Source organism: Mus caroli, chromosome 17 (assembly GCF_900094665.2).
Source record: "Mus caroli chromosome 17, CAROLI_EIJ_v1.1, whole genome shotgun sequence".
NCBI lineage: Eukaryota > Metazoa > Chordata > Mammalia > Rodentia > Muridae > Mus > Mus caroli.
Window position 1 is genome coordinate 33,058,467 of NC_034586.1, and position 18,573 is coordinate 33,077,039.

General features: G+C 50.6%; 1 protein-coding gene across 1 annotated transcript; it reads left to right on the plus strand.

Annotated features, from left to right (window-relative positions):
* The first annotated feature begins 66 nt into the window (after positions 1-66).
* Gnl1 (G protein nucleolar 1 (putative)) lies at positions 67-9,069 on the plus strand. Its single transcript, XM_021149109.2, has 12 exons — positions 67-379; positions 750-915; positions 1,189-1,325; positions 1,434-1,585; positions 1,686-1,757; positions 2,841-3,048; positions 3,180-3,275; positions 3,641-3,835; positions 7,648-7,826; positions 7,907-8,069; positions 8,292-8,432; positions 8,719-9,069. Exons 1-12 carry the CDS (start codon positions 307-309, stop codon positions 8,955-8,957), a joined length of 1,821 nt encoding a protein of 606 aa, XP_021004768.1. The 5' UTR covers positions 67-306; the 3' UTR covers positions 8,958-9,069.
* Positions 9,070-18,573: the final 9,504 nt, after the last annotated feature.

An 18,573-nucleotide genomic window follows, 5' to 3' on the forward strand; every position in this document is an offset into this window, starting at 1 on the left:
CTCCCGGGAGCGCCGGGCGGCGGTGACACGCGTCCCCCCTCCCGCGACTGCCACTTGGTAGCGCCCGTGACGGAGTCGGCTCGGGCCTCCCACGCGCGTCTCCCGGTCGCCGCACGGTGCATCCCGGACCCGCGGACTCTCACGTGCCACCGCTTGCATCCCCGCCGCCCCGCTCCCCGCCGCTCCCCGCTGACGTCACCGCGGCCCCGCCTCCCCAGGGCCCCGGGCCGCCGGCGGGGGCTGCCCGGGGGAGTCAGTTGCGGCGGCGGGGAGCTCGGCGGAGGGCGGGCCGGGGCTCCGGGGGCCATGCCGAGGAAGAAGCCCTTCAGCGTGAAGCAGAAGAAGAAGCAGCTGCAGGACAAGCGGGAGCGGAAGCGAGGTCAGGGAGGGGGCGGGGCCGCTGCGCAGCTCTGGAGGAGGGCTGTGCCGGGGCATCGCGGGCGGGGGGTGGGTGGGCTCTCGCGATCCCGCGTGGGCTGCCACGGTGGGATTTCCCGCAGCGGCGGGACGTGGAGGGGTGGAGGGTGGGGGATGGGAAACTCTGCTGCTGCTGCTTCTGCTGCTGCTGCTACAGGGCGCCGTGACGACCTCCAGGCCCAATCCGGGACGGGCTTGGGTTGCGCGGTTGGGAGGATGGAGCCTCTGGAGAAGTTGGGGCGGCTGAAGAAGAGCTTGTCCTACCGGCTCGGGGGGGCTTTAGGTCCCCCTAAGAACCGGTGTATACTGGCGTCACCGGCCCCTCCCCTCAGGGCTCCAAGATGGGCTGCGCTCCAGTTCCAACAGCCGCAGCGGTAGCCGGGAGCGGCGGGAGGAGCAGACGGACACGTCGGATGGGGAATCCGTGACCCATCATATCCGCAGGCTCAACCAGCAACCGTCCCAGGGCCTGGGGCCCAGAGGCTACGACCCCAACCGGTAAGCCAAGGAGAAGGGCGCTGGCCGCAGTTCCCCCGCCCTCACCCTTAGGAAAAGCTTCCGATGAAGGATTGAAAGTGGAACTAGTGAGGCTGGAAGCCAAGAAAGGTGGTTCTCCCTGGATGGGCCACAATCTTGCCTTCCAATGGGGCTGTCAAGAGTTTGTTTAGAGGAGACTTGAACACCAGGAGAGGAACCTTTGCAGTTTTGTGGTCAGAAGAGGAGATTGTTTGTCACAGGACTCCACTAGATGTGTGGTCCCTCTCCCCTTAGATACCGGCTGCATTTTGAACGGGACAGCCGTGAGGAGGTGGAGAGGAGAAAGAGAGCGGCCAGAGAGCAAGTGTTGCAACCGGTTAGTGCTGAAGTGTTAGAGTTGGATATTCGGGAAGTGTATCAGCCTGGCTCAGGTGAGTGAGGGCTACTTGTGTATGCCATCAGCCTGGGGAACTTGCTGGCCAGAGAAGGGGTCCAGAAAAAGTCCTCATGCTTATCCGGTCTCTTTCCTTGTTTTCCAGTCCTGGACTTTCCCCGGCGGCCTCCTTGGAGTTATGAGATGTCCAAGGAACAGCTAATGAGCCAGGAGGAGCGGAGCTTCCAGGAATACCTTGGGAAGATACACGGGGCGTACACTTCGGAGAAACTCAGCTACTTTGAGCACAATCTGGAGGTGATGGTGGCGTGTTGACTGGAGTCGACATACTGTGATCTTAGTGTCCTGGTTCAGGCAGCAGCCAGACTGAAGACCGTCTCTCTTCTGATCTTTTCAGACATGGAGGCAGCTGTGGCGGGTGTTAGAGATGTCTGACATCGTCTTGCTCATTACTGACATCCGACATCCGGTGAGGACTTTGAAAGGTTTGCAAGGGGAAAGGGGATGATTCTAGTATGAGAGTGTTCTGAGGCAGGAATTGGAAGGCAGGGAGATCTTTGTTTGTTTGGTTTTCAAGACAGGGTTTCTCTGTGTAGCCTTGGCTGTCCTGGAACTCACTCTGTAGACCAGGCTGGCCTCGCACTCAGAAATCTGCCTGCCTCTGCCTTCCAAGTGCTGGGACTAAAGGCGTGCGCCACCACTGCCTGGCTTGTTTAGTTTTTTTAAGACCGGGTTTCTCTGTATAGCCCTGACTGTCCTGGAACTCACTCTGTAGACCAGTCTGGCCTTGAACTCAAATCCGCCTGCCTCTGCCTCCCGAGTGCTGGGATTAAAGGCGTGCACCACCACTGCTGGCTGGCTCAGAGAGATCTTTGTACACCGTTTGGCGGGTGTGTGTGAAGGCTCTGGATTTGCAGGTGCTTGCCATCCCACTTGTAGTAGGTATGCTTGGAATTGGGAAGCCACAGAGGTCAACCTTGATGTTCCTCAGGCGATGACACCATTTGCATTTCCTTTTGTTTTGCTCTGCTCTGCCACCGAGGATGAAGCCCTGGGCCTTGCATCTTGCTCGTGTACTAGGCCTGAGCTATTACCACTGAGTCACACCCCCAGCCTCAGGAGCTGAGCTTTTTATATTCATCTCTGATCCTTGTCACCCGCACATATGATGTACACAGCCATACACACCTAACACAGACATGGACACGCGTGCATAGAGCTGTGCAGGTGTGTACACTTACATGGTTGTGTGCACATAGAAGCAGGTGTTACTTCTTACCTGGTCCCTGTTCCTGACTGTCATCACCTCAGTGCACTTAGACATTGTCAGACTTGCCTCCATTTCTCTCATCATGACCTGCAGGAAGTTCCCTGAGACTTGCCCAGGTTGTTATTAACGCCTGCGTTGCCTTCCCTGCTCGGTGTGGCTGGGTTAACTGTTTTCACCACAGAGTCTACTTCCGCCAGAGCTGTGCGTGGTGACAGGGAGCTGGGGTCAGCAAACTCTTGACTTGCTTCTTGTCACTCTGTCCTCTTACCAATTGTGTCACAGGTTGTGAACTTCCCACCAGCACTTTACGAGTATGTAACTGGAGAGCTCGGGCTGGCCCTGGTGCTGGTCTTGAACAAGGTGGACCTGGCCCCGCCGGCTCTCGTGGTTGCCTGGAAGCATTATTTTCACCAGCGCTACCCCCAGCTCCACATCGTCTTGTTCACCTCTTTCCCTCGGGACACGCGCACTGCACAGGAGCCTGGTGGTGGTGAGTGAGCTGCAGAGAAGATGTTGGGGGTGAGATGAGCAGGGGTTGGGGAACAGAGAGGTTGGTTGGCAAGGGTACCTGATGTGGGCCTGAGGGCAGCAGGAGAAAGAGGCACATCTTCACTCTCTCAGTCTTGAAGAAGAATCGGAGACGGGGGAAAGGATGGACTCGGGCGCTGGGACCAGAGCAGTTGCTGAGAGCCTGTGAAGCCATCACTGTGGGGAAAGGTATGTAGTCCTTGGAGGGAAGGCTCAAGGGCTCATTTCTGGATGCCCCTCTAATATACACACTTAGGAAAGTTGTAGAATAAGGTCCCCCACCCCCACCCCTCGCCAGATGGTGGGAAGGAGAGAGGCAGGAGTGGGCAGGGGCCTCTGTGGTTTGATGTCCTGAGTAGTTGTAGATGTGCTGATGGAGAGACTCCATCTGTGACTCCAGAGTGGGGTCCTGAGAAGGCTGGGGAAACTCTGGTCTGCCACAGTACACATTGGCACTCCATGATTCTTGGCATGATGGTGACATCAGCTGTGTGTTCATGAACCATCGTGGCCCCGGGATGAGGGAAACATCCTCTCTTTTCTTCTTCAAACAGTGGACTTGAGCAGCTGGCGTGAGAAGATTGCTAGGGACGTGGCCGGGGCCTCCTGGGGTAACGTCTCTGGTGAGGAAGAGGAGGAGGAAGACGGGCCAGCAGTACTGGTAGAGCAGCTGACTGACTCAGCCATGGAGCCCACGGGCCCCTCCAGGGAGCGCTACAAGGACGGGGTGGTGACTATTGGCTGTGTAGGTAAGGACTCAGCAGCCTGCCCTAGTGGCCTTCTTAGACTCTGTGTTTTCAGTATTTGTAGAGGAGGGAGCTAGGCCTGTTTGAATTTATGTCCTTCAAAGAACAGCCTTTGTCATTGTCCCTGAGGGAACAGAGAAGGGTGCCTACTGCCGTGCAGAAGTTCTGTCTCTTGTTGGCTCTGTCAACACAATCAAGTCCTTAAGCTGTTGAGTCACTTGAGAATGAGGTTGCTGATGCACAGTTTAAAGATGGAGGTGAGCAGTGGCCTGCTGAGCCTCACAGGGCCTGGCAAGTCATGAGAGTGGTGACAGTGGTGACTGTTGTTAAGTCTTCGCAGTGCCTGGTGCTCTGAGTAACCCGTAGGTACTCGTTTTTCAGTTGTGGATACTGGTTTCTAGGACAGGGGTCCTTAGGTCTCAGCTGGAGGCCAGCTCGTGTCAGCTCCCCCCTGGGTGGGAGCCCTTTTCCGAATGGTCAGGGAGTATCTCCCTGGGTAAGAACTGTGTCACAAGCTCAGCCTGGTGGTACTCACCTTCCGTCCCAGCGCTTGGAGGCAGAGGCAGGCGAATCTTTAAGTTCAAGGCCAGAATGGTCTACACTGGACAACAAAACCCTGTCTCTGAAAGGAAAAGAGCTTTGTTCAAGCAGCAGTTCTCACCCTGTGGGTCACCGCCCCTTTAGGGGTCACGTTTCATTTTACGTTAGGGGCTTACATTACAATTCATAACAGCAGTAAAACCACATTTGCAAATTAGTGACGAAAATAACTGTATGTTGGGCTTACTGCAGTGTGAGTGTGAGGAAGGTTGAGCGCCACTGCAGTACAGGAGAGGGTACAAGAGGTGAAAAGAGACCTTGGTAATTAGTATCTTAGATGTTTGTGGACTTTTATTTTGTTTCAGATTTTTTTCTCTGTGTGGTTTTTTGTTGTTTTGTTTTGTTTTGTTTTATTTAAGGTTTTTTGAGACAGGGTTACTCTGTGTAGTCCTAGCTGTTCTGGAACTCACTCTGTAGACCAGGCTGGCCTCGAACTCAGAAATCCGCCTGCCTCTGCCTTCCAAGTGTTAGGATTAAAGGCGTGCACCACCACTGCCTGGCCTCTATGTGTTTTGATGTTTTGCCTGCATATATATATATTATATGTGTGTATCTGGTTCCTGCAGAGGCCAGAAGAGGGCAGTGAATCCCCTTAAGTTGGGGTTGTGGACTGTTGGAAGCCACTGTGTGTGTCTTGCATGGGCTATGATTTCTCTCAGCCCCGAGACAGCCTTCTACTCTGGCAGTTTGGATCTTAGTTCTAGTTACATTCGAAGCCAGTGGTGGAACGGCAGGATCTGGTTTCATTTAGAAGTTTGTTCTTTGCTGAGTGGAGTGAATGATGGGTGGGAGATGGACAAGAAGGGAAGATGCGAGTCTGGAGGACAGCCAAGAGCTGCTGAGAGGAGTTGGGCGTGGTGCTCACCCTGTATTTCCAGAGTTTGGGAGGCCAGGGCATGAGAATTAGGAGAGCTTGAGGTCAGCCTAGACTGTGTAGTGAATTCCAGGCCAGCTTGGGCTACAGGTTGTGACCCATCTCAGAAAGAAAAAGGAAAACCAGCCCCTCACCCCCCAATAGTTGCTCAGAGGGAGGTGATGGAAGCATAGGGGGCTGGGACAGAAACATGACGTGAAGGTGGGGAAAATGGCTGTGCTGGTGGCTGTACTTGGCACCAGAGAAAGCAAAGAGAAACGAAGGTGGTTTGTTTGTTTGTATGTTTGTTTAAAAACCCATGTGGCTGGAACTCCTGAGTGGAGAACGTGGGAGAGAAGCCAGGTGGAGGGCTGGAGAGCGGAGAGGAGAGAACTAAGGGGCTGCTGGGAGCTGTCCCACGTGGAGAGAGGCTCAATAGCTGTGAGTGAGGGGTCTGGAGCTTAGAGAAAGGAGAACTGGGGCTTTCAGTTTAAGGAGCCACTGGGAAATATGCAGAGTACTTAATGCCATAGAACAGGAGAAGGTAGGTGAGGAGAAAGCTTGAGGGCTGAGGTAGAGCAGCAGTTAGTCTGGGCAAAGCAGAAGGAGAATGGGAACCAAGAAGAGTCTGGAAGTGAAGTGGACACAGTGCCTGAAGTCTCACATCTGTGAAGCAGGGCCGACAGCTGCTGGGAGCCTGAGGAGGAGGAGAGGCCATCCCAGAAACAGCATCCTCTGCATGGGTCCACCTGGGTAGAGTCCAGAGGCTGCAGGGTAGCTAGCATTGGCTTACCCTGAATGCTCATGAGGGTCTTGAGAGCAGGGAGCAGGAAGGACACTCACCTCACCAAGTCAGGATGAGGCTCTGCATTAGGAGATGGGCAGATGCAACTCCGAGGAAAGTGCTGTGCTCAGGTCCAGCCCAGTGTACTAGGATCTCCAAAGCTGCTGTGCATTTTTTTTTGTCTGTGTTCAAGCGTTCAGTCAAAGGGGCTGGAGAGATGGCTCAGGGATTAAGACCACTGTCCGCTCTTCCAGAGGACCCTGGTTTTCAATTCCCAGTACGCACTGGTAGCTCACAGCTGTCTGTAACTTCAGTCCTAGGGGATCTGACACCCTCACACCGACACATGCTGGCAACAACATACTCAATGCACATATTATAAGATAAATAAGACACCAAGAGGACAGTCACAAGGGGAACTCAGGAATTGGTAACACACATAGCTGGGTCTTTAGGACTGTGGGTTTGTTTTTGTTTTATGTGAGGTTTCTGTTGTTTCTGAAACAGTCTCACTGTGCAGTTTAGACTGTCCTCAAGCTCTGAGCTATCCTTCTGCCTCAGCCTTTGAAGTGCTGGGATTACAGCCACGTGTCATCACACTGGGCTAGGAGTTTTAATAGGAGGACAGAAAAGTCTGCTAGTCAGAGGGGAGCTGTCTCCTCTGCTACCCCTGGAGAAGAGGTAGCCTGGTGTGCTGGGGAGGAGCTGGTCAGCTTGTGCATCTTCTCTCAGGTGCTGTGTGTGGACAGAGCTGCATGCCACAGGGCTGGGCTTTTATCAGGTGACTGAGATGCAGGACCAGGAGCTCGAGGGCAGTGTCTTGGACTTCCAGGTTGCTGGATCCTGGGCCTGGAGGTAGATCAGCAGAAAAGTAGACGTGCTGAGTGTGGTATAGTCTTAAGCTCACTTTTCTATTGCTGTAAAGACACACGACTAAGGCAACCAATAAAAGGAGATACTTCATTGGGAGCTTGTTTACCGTTTCAGAGGATGAATCCATGACCATAATAGCAGGGAGCATGGCAGCAGGCAGTTAAGAGGGAGGGAGGAGAGGAAGGGGGGATGGATGGACAGACTGACTGATAGACAGACAGACTAGAGAGAGATATAGAGAGTTTGGGTCTAATGTGGAATTTTGAGTCCTCAAAGCCCACCCCTAGTAACATACCTCCTCCAACAAGGCCATACTTGGTAGACTAGTGGTGTTCAACCTGTGGGTCCTGACTCCTTGTGTGGGGGGGGTGGGGGGGGAGTTCGAACATCAGATATCCTGCATGTCAGATATTACAGTACAATTCATAACAGTAGCAAAAGTGTAGTTAGGAAGTAGCAACAGTAATTTTGTGGATGGGGCTTCACCACAGCATGAGGAACTGTATTAAAGGGTCATAGCATTAGGAAGGTTGAGAACCACTGTCCTAGTCCATCCCAAAACGTTCCCACCAGCTAGGGGCCAAACATTCAACTATCTGTGCCTCTGGGGGCCATTCTCATTCAAACCAGCACAGTGTTACCATACTGGAGCCCCAGCCACTGCTCAGCTTCTCTGGCCCACAGTCCTTTGCATTGCCTTTCTAGGTTTTCCCAATGTGGGGAAGTCCTCTCTGATCAACGGGCTGGTGGGGCGGAAGGTGGTGAGTGTCTCCAGAACGCCAGGCCACACCCGGTATTTTCAGACCTACTTTCTCACCCCCTCTGTGAAGCTCTGTGACTGCCCGGGCCTTATCTTCCCCTCTCTGCTGCCCAGGCAGCTGCAGGTATGCGGTAGAAGGGGCTGGATCCAGATGGGGAGGAGAGAGGGTGGACCTGTGCAAGGTGCTAAGTGCTGTTTCCACAGGTTCTGGCTGGAATCTATCCCATTGCCCAGATCCAGGAGCCCTACACTTCTGTGGGCTACCTGGCCTCCAGAATCCCTGTGCAGGCCCTGTTGCACCTGCGTCACCCAGAGGCAGAGGACCCTTCGGCTGAGCACCCCTGGTGTGCCTGGGACATCTGTGAAGGTGGGCTTCCTGGCCTCTCCCTTTTGTTTCTTGCCTACCCTGTCCTCCCCACTCAGATTCTGGCCCCAAGGAAGGAGTTGTCTGGTTGCTCCTAAATTTCTTTGCTACAATCAAGAACTCTTCCCTGGACTGTGTGGAACACTGAAAAGACTGGGTGTGGGGCTGATGGGACTGGAGTCTGGTTCCCGGGCGTCCCTGACTGTTACCGTTTTCTCTGTTTAGCTTGGGCAGAGAAACGTGGTTATAAAACGGCCAAGGCAGCTCGAAACGACGTGTACAGAGCAGCCAACAGCCTCCTTCGCCTGGCAGTGGACGGCCGCCTCAGCCTATGTTTCTACCCTCCTGGCTACAGCGAACAGAGAGGTGAGAGCCCACGTGTTCTCCACAGTCCCTACTGAGGGGCCAGCCTCGGGGTAGACCTCAAGGCCAGCCAGGGCTACTCTGGGCAGTTCTGGTGATAGTTTACTGATGTGCAAATGGGTGACGTGGCTTCAGCAAGGTGGCTGTGGGGACTTGAGGGCATGCAGGAGCTTTGTCAGCTCTGCAGGTAGGGGATTGTGTGAGGGGTGTGTGCCAGCACTTGAAGACTTGCCTTTGCCTTCACCTCTGCCCCAGCTCTTTTGCTCAGACATCTGTTTGTGTTCCTCAGGCACCTGGGAGTCTCACCCAGAGACTGCAGAGCTGGTGCTGTCACAGGGCAGGGTGGGGCCGGCAGGTGATGAGGAGGAGGAAGAAGAGGAGGAACTGAGCAGCTCCTGTGAGGAGGAAGGAGAGGAGGACCGGGATGCAGATGAAGAGGGAGAAGATGAGGACACCCCAACTTCAGACCCTGGGTCCTGCCTAACGGCCCGGAACCCGTATGCCCTGCTCGGGGAGGATGAGTGCTGAGCGCCACCTGTACCACATCCCCCTCGGCAGCTTTGCTTCTGGGCTGAGCTGGAGGGGTCTTCCCTTTGCCACCCTGATTGTGAATAAAGATTGTCTGCTTTGTAGCCCCTTCCCCAGGTGGCCTGAGGTGAGAGCGGTCGGTCGGTGTGGGCTGACCGCTGTGGGAGGCTTTTTGCCTTTCTTCTTCATTCTCTTTGGGAAGTAGAGCTATCTGAGGCTGCTGCCCACTCTCTCACATAGCACTTTAGGAATCCCCATGGACAGAGGAGGTCTATGGAAGGCTCCCCTGGTATTAGCCCTCCTCTCCTTGACTTCAACAGAGTCCTGTTACCCCCTGTTGCCTGGCCTTGGTTTTACGAGCGCTTTGTGGGTGAAGGAGCCGTGGAGGTGTATCACCACGGAAGCTTTTTATAGGGATTTTCTAGACTCAGTGAACATTTATCAAATCTGTGTCTGGGACTGTGCTAAGTACAAAACCCTTTGTATGGTGCCGGAGCCAGGACTGGTCATGACCCAGACCTCATGGAGCACAGACTTTGGGATTAAGATGGGTGTGTGAAGGTTCTCCAAATTCTGGGAACCTGTGGATTATATTCTGGAACTTACTCATACTGAAATGTAAATATGACAAAAAGCTTGTGAAAAAAATTAATGAAACGTGTGCAGGCGGAGACTTAATTACAGCAAACAACATTCACTGTTGGAGCAGAGCGGCTCTTTAAGTCGCGTCAGGTCCATTAATGAGCATGGGAGCAAAAAGCGCCAGCTGTGCAGAACTGGTTCTTGAGCCCATTTGCTCTGGCTTGGGGTGGAGTTCAGACTGTTTAAGGTCTGACCCAGAAGTTGGCAGGTTGTTGGGGCCATCTTTAGGAGTTCTCTGTATCCAGTGGAAATGAGAACCCTGGGCTGAATTCCTGGTGAAAAAGGAGGGGGCAGCCACAGTGTTGTCCAGTCGGGCGGCAGCACAGACTGCAGGGGTGGCTTGCTCTGTAGAGGCATCTCCTTCAGGTCCTGGGTCAGTAGCATGTTCTCCAGCGCCAGCGCCAGTCTGCCAACCAAGAGAGAGGAACCTCTATTGAGAAGAGGCTGAGGGCCCCGGCCATGAATTCCTAAAATGTTCACTCCCTTCAATGGCTCCAAGAAGGACATAATGAGTCCTGTAACCTGCACTGCCATACAGAGTTAGAACCACAGCATGTGACTCTGCAGGAAGGTTATGTACCCAGAATGTCAGAAAGGAGGAAAAGTCACAACTAAGAAAAATCCAGTCTCTAATCTAGGGCTCTTTGGCCTCACAAACAAAACACAGTTAGTTGGACATTGTTTGTGTCTGCCCCTTGATGCTTGTGTTCCCTGTCCTCTGCTGACTCGAGGTTCCCCATGGGCGTTTGGGTGAGTTGGGTTGGGGTGGAGTTGACGTGGGGAGCTGTATGGACTTGAGCTGGAGACCTCACTAGAACCATTATTATTATTTTGGTGTTTTTTTTTTTTAAAGATTTATTTATTTATTATATGTAAGTACACTNTAGCTGTCTTCAGACACTCCAGAAGAAGGCACCAGATCTCGTTAAGGATGGTTGTGAGCCACCATGTGGTTGCTGGGATTTGAACTCTGGACCTTCGGAAGAGNTAGACTAGGCTGGCCTCTAACCCAAAGAGATCTATCTATGTGTCTCTGCTCTTGAGTGCTAAGATTAAAGGTATGGGCTCTTTTTATTTTTTCTGTTTTTTTTGTTTTTTTTTTTTTTTTTTTTTTTTGTTTTTTTTTTTGTTTTTTTTTGAGGCATGGTTTTTCAGTGTAGCCCTGGCTGTCTTGGAACTCACTCTGTAGACCAGGCTGGCCTCAAACTCAGAAATCCGCCTGCCTCTGCCTCCCAAGTGCTGGGATTAAAGGTGTGTACCACCACGACCGGCCCATTATTTTTTTTTAAAGCTTGGATTTCACTGCATTCCTGGACTTGCCGTGTAGACCAGGCTGGCTTTGAACTCACATGGATTTGGAGGCAGCTCACTCCCAAAGGAATTGGGATATGTGTGCCCAGTCAATGTTCGTATCTTGCTCATTTTATAGGAAAACAATACCAGGCAGAGCTGTCTTAGTGACAGAGAGGTCAGGGAGAAGAGAGGCCATTGGTGTACTGTGTCAGTGCCCGAGGCTGGGGAAAGACAGAGAAGAACATGGCATTCTGTGTTTAGTATTCCTCCCTCCTATGCTCGGGTACCATAGCCGTCTTCACTCCCTCGCTTGGGCTGTGGTTGCACTGGGCTCTGGCATGCAGCTAGCCAGTCTAGCTTTCTTTCTACAGCTCTCATTCTGAAGCAGGGAGCGAGCCGTGAGTGGTCCAGGTGAGTTCAGTCATTCAGCCTCAACCAAGGAGGGAACCAACAAAAGTTAGCCGGCAGCTACTTGCCTGGTCATGGGACCAATTCTGTATATTCTTTTTCAATACAGTATCTTAACTCCAGCAGACCATAGAACAGCCACCACTGCTAGCACAGTAGTAGCACTGCTAGCTACTCACATGTAGCTAGAGTGAACCCCCCAGGACTCGCAAACAGTCTCGCTTGAGTTATTAGTACTTGTCGATCACTGCTAAGGGTTAAGAAGGATAAATAGCCCTTGTGGAGCTTGTGGTTTGTTGAGTGATGAAAGTAATATATTTTTTTAAAGTGGTAAATGCTGGGAGAAGAGAGACAGAAGACCCCGGGGTCCTGCTTGGGAAGTGTTGACATGGCTGGACACTGTGCCCTCCATCTCCACTCATTGGATTGGAGCTCATTGATTGGCTGGCCAATGAACTCCAGGAATCTTCCTACCACTTATTTCCCAAGCGCTAAGGTTAACAAACAGCTGGCTTTTTAAGTGCTGGTGGTCCCAACTCAGGCCTGTAAGCCATCTTCACAGCTCTGGAAGCTGGATCTTTGTGCAGTTGTGCAAGGCTGAGAAAGATCAGCTGTTTCTGGTGCTATGGGAACCCTGATGGGGAAGCCAGTCTCCTCGAGTCTGACTAAACAGCCTAGAGGAGCAGAGAGGTTCGCACAGGCCAAACTAAACACTGGGCTAGAGGGGTTCCACAGATGCAGATCCAGGAAGTGTGTTCTAGCTGAGGGGCTGTTTCTACCATAGAGGAGGGTGGAAGGAAACGGTGTAGCATGAACAGTAACCCTGGGCACCGAAGAAAGAGGAGAACATACAGAAGGAGGTGGAAGTGAGACGAAACGCAGTGTGTGCATTGGTGGTGTAAAGACGCGTTCTGGGGCAATGAGTGCAAGGAGGTAGGAGAGGTTGCAGAGTTCTCCGGCCACATTAGTAACATTTATTTAGTTTGTTTATATGAGTGCACTGTAGCTGTCTTTAGAGACAGCAGAAGAGGGCATCAGGTCCCATTACAGATGGTTGTGAGCCACCACATGGTTGCTGGGAATTGAACTCAGCTCTTAACCATTGAGCCAGCTCTTCAGTCCCCATTTTAAAGAACTAATCCGTGAAGGTAGGCATGGTTAATTAATTAACACCTTTAATTCCAGCACTCGGGAGGCAAAGGCAGTTGAATCTGTGAATTTGAGGCCAGCCTTATCTTACAGAGTGAGTTCCAGAACAGCCAGGGCTGTTAAACAGAGAAACCCTGTCTGGAAACAAGACAGAAAACCCATAGAGCTGGGTGTGGTGGGGCACACCTTTAATTCCAGAGCTTGGAAGGCACAGGCAGATCTCTGAGTTTCAGTCCAGCCAGAGTGCCACCATGAGACCCTGTTGGAAAATAAAAATAAAAAAATAAAAATTTAACCCTAGGACTAAAAGGCAGGGAAATAATTGGCTGTAGACCACTGTGTTTGCAACTTGGACATTTATTTGGAAGGGGAAAGTGACCAGTGGGTTTTATAGCTATCCTAGGAGGAAACTGAACCAGAGCCAGTGGGGAAAAGGCAGTTTGATAGATGGACAGGTTGTTGGATTGCTTCTCTCTGTCTCTCTGTCTCTGTCTCTCTCTCTCTCTGTGTGTCTGTCTGTCTGTCTCTCTGTCTCTCTCTGTCTCTCTCTCTCGTGTGTGTGTGTGTGTGTGTGTGTGTGTGTGTGTGTGTGTTGGTGATGGAGTTGTAGAGTAAGGGAACAGAGTGTAGCATGGCTCTAGTTTGGCATGTTTGTTATGGGTGATTTCCAGAGACAGTATATGCAGACAGTATATGCAAGCACAGCTTGGGGAAGAGGTGCTGGCTGGAGATATTGGGCACCATTAGCATAGAGGTGGGAGGAGAGGAATAGGTCATCTTCAGAGTGTAGTGTAAGCTGAGAACCTGTGTAGGAAGAGAGGAGAATTTGCAGGCGTCTTATTTCTTGTCTGGGAAGAGGAGTAAGTTAGTTAGAGAAAACCAGGAATGTAAAGAGGAGGGAGGAGAGAAGGCCCAGAGGAAGACGATGGAGGTTGAAGGTAATTGGGTTAGGGGGGTGGGCAGGGTCAGAGTGGCATTGAACATTGTGGTGCAGTGGACCCATTGAAGAGATGAGCTTGAAGGCCCCATATAGCGGATAGAGGTGCAGGCATTGGAATAAGGATGTAATTGTCAAGTAATTTGGCTATGGGGTGGAGAGACATTCACATCCAGCAGCTCACAACAGCCTATAACTGGTGGTGACGTTCAGATAGCTGTGCGGCTACAGCTTATCTTTATGTTGAAATATTATGTATCAGTAGGTAGTAATAGTAACTGCAACAGCAGGAAAAACACTTGGAACTCAAGAACCCCACAGCCTTGGGTAAAGGGTCGTCCCACCGCACCTGCGACTCCGCAGTGCCACCTGCTGGTCGATATGCGTCATGGCTGCGCAGAGGAAACCCTGACGTCGCGCGGAGCTGGGCTGTGGTGCACCCCTTTAACCCCAGCTTTTCAGGTTGAGACAAGAGGATTGCTGTGAACTGATAGGCTATCCTGGGCTAACTAACAAGACCTTATCTCATACAACAAATAAAAATTATCTTAGAGCTATTGCGTTGCTGCTGTTTTAAAACCGTTTAGCTTCGTTCTTCTACTCGTAGCAGATTTCAATGACTTTTAATTAAACTGAACAAAGTTTGGAAAAATCATTTATTTATTTATTTATTTGGTTTTATTTTTTGAGACAGGGTTTCTCTGTGTAGCCCTGGCTACATTCTTGGAATTCACTCTGTAGACCAGGCTGGCCTCGAACTCAGACACCAACCTGCCTCTGCCTAGTGCAGTGTTAGGATGTGTGCCACCACGGCCAGCTCGAGATAATTTCTAATACCATCTGACAGTCCATCCTTTGAGTGAAATGGTCCCCCATAGGTTCAAGTGTTTGAACGGTCGGTCCCCAGCTGCTAGCGGTTTTTGTGGAACCTTTAAGAAGGTGGAGCCTTGATAGCGGAAGTCCCACCCTATGGGTGAGGCTTGGGGTGTTTCGCCGTGGGCTTGGCTTTGCGTCTATTCCGGCGTCTTAGACCGGTTTCGCCATGTCTCTCTCAGTTCTTCCTCAAACGGTAAGCCCATGAAAACCTTTTAAAGTCGCTGTTTGTTTGTTTGTTTTGGTCAGAAATGTCGGTTATCAAATCTAGAAAAGCGTACAATCGTCAAGCCTTTGCAACTTGAAGCGCCTACTATAGTATTTTTTATTTTAATTTTCTCGGCTCAACTAAGCTTACTTAGTAGATTTATTCATTCATTTCAGGACAGGTTTTCTCTGTGTAGCCCTGGCTTTCCTGGAGCTCGATCTGTTGACTAGGCTGGCCTCGAACCCAGATCTGTCTGCCTAGGCCTACGGAGTGCTGGAATTAAAGACCTGCACCACCATGCCCGGCCCTCATTAGATTTTAATTTTCCCCAGCTTTATTTATTTAGGTGTAAGTGACAAAAATTGCACACGTTTGAAATATATAACGTGGTGTGTTAAAACACATTGTTTAGGGCCGCGGAGGTTGCTTAATCAGTAAAGAGCTTGCTTTGTAGCACAGGACCTCCGAGGTTGATCATCGGAAATCGCTTTAAAAATGTGAGTGTGGTGGCTTGTTATGAAAACCCAGCTGGGAGGAAGACAGGCCGATCCCCGATCCCCGGGACTACTCGGTGAACCGCAGTAGCCTAATTAGTGAGTCTTAGAGAAAAAAATGGAGGCTGTGTTAGGAAAGATACAGTTGTCCTCTGGTCTCCACTCTTCACACCTTATAAAGGGAATGGTAGTAGGCACGGTGTCTCACTCCTTTAATGCCAGCATTCAGGAGGTGGATTTCTGTGAGGCCAGGCTGAATGAGCCATTGAAGAGATTAAGCCAGTTACTCAGAGAACTCAATACTGGTTTTTTTTTGGGGGGGGGGGGGGGGGGTGGGGGGGGCGGTCTTGCTATGTAGTAGGGTCTGGCCTGGACTTTGTCTGCCTTTGCCTATTGAACGCTAGGATTAAAGGCATTCACCACCAGGTCTGGTTGAAATGAAGTTCTTGATTTGTTAGAAGTCTAATAAGCAGGGGCTGGAGAGAGGGCTCAGCAGGTAAGAGCACCGGCTGCTCTTCCAGAGGACCCAGGTTCAGTGTCCAGCACTGGTGGCTGCCTGCAGGCAAAAATATTCATACATTTGATCCTGGGTGGTCTCAGGAAACATTGTTTAATGAAAGTTGCTAGCCCTAGATCACATTCTTGCTGAGTTGAAATTTGGTGCTGGTAATTCATAGCATGTCCGTACACAGCAGGAAAAATACAGATGGTGCAGTATCCACCCGAGAAGACTGCTCAGACATGGGTTTAAGCCACTAGAAAGTCTTTAGTAGCTGGCTAGGGGTGACACTGAGCGTCCAGGCTCCCAGTGTCGCCCGCGTCTTTCTCTGAGTGAACTTTTAAACACCAAAAACCATGTTCTGGGTTGACAGACTTCAGTTAACAAGAACAGTTAGCCAGAAGCAGATCTGTAGAAGCCAGACAGCAATGTTAGTACATTTAGAGATTTCCCCAGAACTACAGACTTTGATGGAGTAAGTCTTTGTTTTCATTTTGTCAGGGGGATGCTGTCTTTGTGCTGAGTTTTACATCCTGAATGGCACTTCCATCATGGAGTCAGTTGTGCTAAGGTCTCAGAGGCCTACTGAGTGATTATTGACTATCTTGTTAATAACAAGATTATTAACAGAGGTGGCTGAGAATGACGCATAAGCATAAGGCCTCCACAGACAAATCACGTGCTGGGGTCCTTGGTTAGTGTGATTACAGAGTTTGGCATGTTCTAACTAACTGCTTCTGACAGGTACCCAATGCAAAGGGCAGACAGAAAGCCTCTTATACCTTTCATGGCTTCTGAGCTAAGAGCTAGCTAGCCATGGGTTCTCAGTATAGTAGTGGTGGTGTGGCAGTGCCCATGAAATATGCTAAGGATACTAGTGGAGATCCTGAGTCTGCTGCTGCCCCCGGCCCCCCTCCCCCTCCCGTCTCCTTTCTCAGGAAACACCTTCCTAGACACATCAACTGTTTAATAGCATCTTGCTTCATAACGAGTGGCTGTCTTCTTCTGGACCTACCTCCATCAGCTCTCATTGCTTCTAGGCCAATAACGAATGTAGATTTAAAGGATTTTTCAGAGTAGAACGGGGCGTTTTGGAAGGAGATTGCTACACTAAAGAGTAGCAGGGTTCTGCTTACTCTCCCCTTCCTCCCCATCACCGCTTCCCAGTACCCTTATGTGTTCTATGGCTGGAGAGGGACCAAGCTGCTGGATGGGATGAGTGATGGGATCCCCGATACGTGTTGCACCGTTTTGCACCACTAGGGGATGCCAGCAGGCCTTGTCTGTGGTTTAGGCTGACAGTTCTAGGCCGCAGTCTAGAAAGACCTAGAAGATCGAGATTCTACGATCAGTTCCCCAAAAGGTCACTAGGGGGCAGCATCTGACAGGAGGTTGCATATTGGCAGGAAGGCTAGGAAGACAGGGCAGGCAGGCTTCGTCTTACTCACCTGCCAAGAGTGAAGGATGAATCTGGCCAGAATTCTAACGAGGAGCAACCATCTTTTACAATTGTAGCTTGATTACCTTGCATTCTTTCTTTGAAATTCATCTTCACAAGGATTGACAAATATTTTTTCTCCGATCTTAAATGGTTATGTCTGCCACAACAGTAAATACTCAAAACCTGTTGCTTGGTCATCCTGCCACACTTTGCTCTTCTCTATGCTAGCGGGAGACTTTGTCTATATTATCTCATCTTAAATCATGCTCAGTGATGTGGTTTTGATTTTTTTGTCTATTGCATAACCTTGACTATCCTGGAACTCACTCTGTAGACTAAGCCTCTTCTGAGCTCCAAAAACGACCCCCCCGCCCCTCCCCCCAGCCCCGTGCCAAGATCAAAGATGGGCCCCGCTGCCCAGCTCACTTTGCATTTTTTATATCACAGAGCTTAGCAAATTTGAGGCCGGAGAGATCGCTCAGTCAGCAAAAGTGCTTTCTGTACAAGCACGAGGCTCTGATTTCAAATCCCCTGCACCCGAGTGAAAATCTGCCTGGTCTCAGCTCGCAATCCTCTCACTTAGGGAGGCAGAGGCTTGGTGATGGGGGTTGGGGGTGGGGCTTCCAGGCCAGTCAGGCTTGTTGGGTTAGCCAGCTCCTGTGGGCTTGGGGTGCGGGCTGAATAAAAAGGGACCGGCTACGAGGAGCACTCCCCACTCTCTGCTTCTCAATTGTGGGTGCAGTGTGACCAGCCACTTTGCCTTCCCAGCCATGGTGAAGTGAGTGTATCTTTCAAAGGGTGAGCCAAAAAAAGATACTTCTTTTAAGTGTTTTTTCTTTTCTTTTCCTTTTTTTTTTTTTTTTTTTGAGGTATTTTGTTTCAGTACTGAGAAAAGTGATGGCTACTTTGTGACATGTAACTTATTCACTTAAGGTTCAGTTCCTCTTTTTGGATGCTTGGTTCTCAGTTGGTGCAGTGTTGTGAAGGATTAGGGGTGTGGCCTTGTTGGAGGAGGTGTGTCCCTAGGGTGGCTTTTAAGATTTTGAAAGTCCTTGCCAGACCCAGTCTGCCTCTGTCTGTCTGTCTTTCCTCTGCCAGTGGATCATGATTTAAAGCTTCAGCTACTTTTCTAGCACCATGCCTATCTATCTGGTATGCTTCCTCTCGGGATGGTAATGGACTAACCCTCTGAAACGGAAAGCAAGCATCCAGTAAGTTCTTTCTTTCTCTCTCTCTCTCTCTTTCTTTCTTTCTTTCTTTCTTTCTTTCTTTCTTTCTTTCTTTTTATAAGAGAGGAGACAGAGGGAGAGGGCTAGAGGGAGGGAGAGACTGGGAGAGACTAACTTAAGTCTGTATAACTTAAGTTATCAGTATAACTTAAGAATCAGTCTGTGTTCAGTGGAAGAGGCTGGCAGGTGCAGAGGCAGTGGCAGTGGCAGTGTGGGCGGACACCAGGGCACTTATTGGTAGTGAGTGGAAGGGATAGCCCTGAACACTGTGTGTGAGAGGCAGCTGTTTCCTCCCCCCCCCACTCGCTCTCACTCTAATAATTATATTCTAATAATTATATTCTAATAATTATATTATATTCTCTAAAATGGTTACATTATTAAATTACCTCATGCAAGGCCATCATCACCTGTCTCCTGCGGTACCTTTTTTTTTTTTTTTT